Source organism: Nanorana parkeri, unplaced genomic scaffold (assembly GCF_000935625.1).
Source record: "Nanorana parkeri isolate BGI_ZX_2015 unplaced genomic scaffold, ASM93562v1 scaffold1596, whole genome shotgun sequence".
In the NCBI taxonomy this organism is placed as follows: domain Eukaryota; kingdom Metazoa; phylum Chordata; class Amphibia; order Anura; family Dicroglossidae; genus Nanorana; species Nanorana parkeri.
The window spans coordinates 21037-23294 of record NW_017307864.1 but is presented as its reverse complement, the minus strand read 5'-3'; the positions used below and the strand labels follow the sequence as shown (position 1 = coordinate 23294).

General features: G+C 33.7%; 1 protein-coding gene across 1 annotated transcript; it reads left to right on the top strand.

Moving 5' to 3' along the window:
• Positions 1-332: 332 nt before the first annotated feature.
• LOC108798981 (hemoglobin subunit alpha-5-like) lies at positions 333-1479 on the top strand. Its single transcript, XM_018570783.1, has 3 exons — positions 333-537; positions 937-1141; positions 1351-1479. The coding sequence occupies exons 1-3, from the start codon at positions 443-445 to the stop codon at positions 1477-1479; spliced, it is 429 nt and encodes a 142-aa protein (XP_018426285.1). The 5' UTR covers positions 333-442.
• Positions 1480-2258: the final 779 nt, after the last annotated feature.

Below are 2258 nucleotides of genomic sequence, written 5' to 3'. Positions count from 1 at the left end.
GATTCTAAGCAATGAAAGACAAGGATGATATAACATATAGATTTAATATAAATTTAAAATCTTCACTAATAACTGAAATGTAAGAGGGAATTGAGTCATGCATTTTAAGAGAATATATTGTTGCTGAGCTAATATAGCAGTCACACATGTTATCATAAATTTATCATGCTAGCATATTATCATCATAATACATTGTGTGCTCTATTGTGCATACTGTAAGCACTGTATAGTGAGATAAAGAGATGTAGTATTGTATCAGCAACTATAGATTCCTGACATCATTCTTTTTTTTTTTTCAGATAAAGACTGGGAGTGACTAAAAACATAGCCAATGGCAAGGCATGCACATTGTCCATAGTTCAAATCCATCTTCTTTAAAAGTGCAATAGCACTTAGCAGTGTTAGGTACTGTCCAGTTCATCTGTGCTAACCTGAACCAACCATGACATTCTCTGAGGCTGAGAAGGCTGCCATCATCTCCATCTGGGGTAAGGTGGCTGGCCACGTTGAAGAGATTGGAGGAGAGGCTCTAGAGAGGTAATATATTAATTGTGATAATAAACTATGTAATGATATATACATTTTTACCTTTTCCATAGTCTTTTCCACAATTCTTTTCTTGTACACTATATGTAGCGTAGTTAGTGGTTATATTTTTGAATTATATTCTGTATTTTATGTGAACAAAAAAAACAATTTAAAAATATTCAATGATACTATATCAGTATATATATCAGTAAAAAAAGTATTATTGTATGATGCAATTTTGTTCTGTCCACACTAGTATTTTAAAAGCAGTTGAGCGTTCTAAATTTTTAAACATCCAGTTAATCAATGTATGTATATACTTGTTACTTCATGCTATTATACAATAGAGCTTTAATATGTTGTCATTATTAATTCTTATAATTAATGACAATTTTCTCTTTAATTCAGGCTGTTCCTCAGCTTCCCTCAGACCAAGACCTACTTCAGCCATTTTGATCTGAGCCATGGCTCCAAGGATATCAACAGGCATGGTGGAAACGTTCTCAATGCCATCGGCAATGCTGCCAATCACCTAGATGACCTTGACAATGCTCTGTCTGCCCTGAGTGACCTCCATGCTCACAATTTGAGGGTTGACCCTGGTAACTTCAGAGTAAGTTTTAATGGTGGTTTATAAATATTGATGGTAGACATTGACACAAACAGAAAATGGAAATAATGGAAAACACAATCACTCATACAAACACTAATCTAGTTGATCATTTGTATTACGCTTCTAAGTTAAAGAAATTAGTTATCAACAATTTCTTGCTAGCTCATTTCCAATATTCATAAGTAACTGTATTGTTTTCTCTCCTGTAGCTGCTGTCTCACTCCATCCAGGTGACTCTGGCTGCCCACTTCCCCAAGGAATTTAATGCTTCCGCTCAAGCTGCCTTTGACAAGTTCCTCTCTGCTGTGTCCTCTGTCCTGGTGTCCAAGTATAGATAAACTGGATCTTCTTAATGTGATACCTTGCCCTGAAAGAACTTAGCATGTGTCACATTCTTCAATAAACTGTATTTTATCAGTTCACAGTTGTCCATGTTATTTCACTTAACCAGTTTTGTTGGTTTAGATTTTAGTGTCCTTTATAATCTTAGGGTAATACAGTTTATATTCTTTACAAAGAACAAGAACTAGAGCTAACACACAACCATGCCAAGATGGTCACAATTCATAACCTGTCTTATTTTATAAAAGTGTGCGACTGTGCAAGAGTATCACTGCATACAGGTTGACCATTTGAATATATACAATCTTAACAATAAAATACCACTGGATCACTCTTCTTTGTTGCAAATACCTTTACATATACCTTTACATACATATATATATCATATATATATATATATGATATTGTCAAGTACTATGGGATTGTTTTACTAAAGGAATAAAAGCTGTTTGTGCAACAGTAAAATTGTCACTCTGCAAAGTGTATTTTCACTTAGCCTAGTAAATAAGGTAAAGTTGTGTTTAGGTACAAGGCAAGAAAAATAAACAGGTCTTTTGCATGCATATGATTGGATGATTGAAGTGAACAAAGCTTCACCATCTTTACTAAGATAACTGTACACACATTTTACAAAGTGAATACTGTATGCTATATTCCTTTAGTTTTTAACATCACATCCCTTGTATAATATGTTCGCAACTGTAGTGTCTGCTTTTAGAAGTTACCATTCATATAATATTAAATGCTGTCACTTATGAAATCTAGCTCCTTATAA

Coding starts and splice junctions, on each gene's coding strand:
- LOC108798981 (XM_018570783.1), top strand. CDS start 443: ATGACATTCTCTGAGGCTGAGAAGGCTGCCATCATCTCCATCTGGGGT. Junction 538..936: donor GGAGGAGAGGCTCTAGAGAG/GTAATATATTAA, acceptor TCTTTAATTCAG/GCTGTTCCTCAGCTTCCCTC. Junction 1,142..1,350: donor TTGACCCTGGTAACTTCAGA/GTAAGTTTTAAT, acceptor TCTCTCCTGTAG/CTGCTGTCTCACTCCATCCA.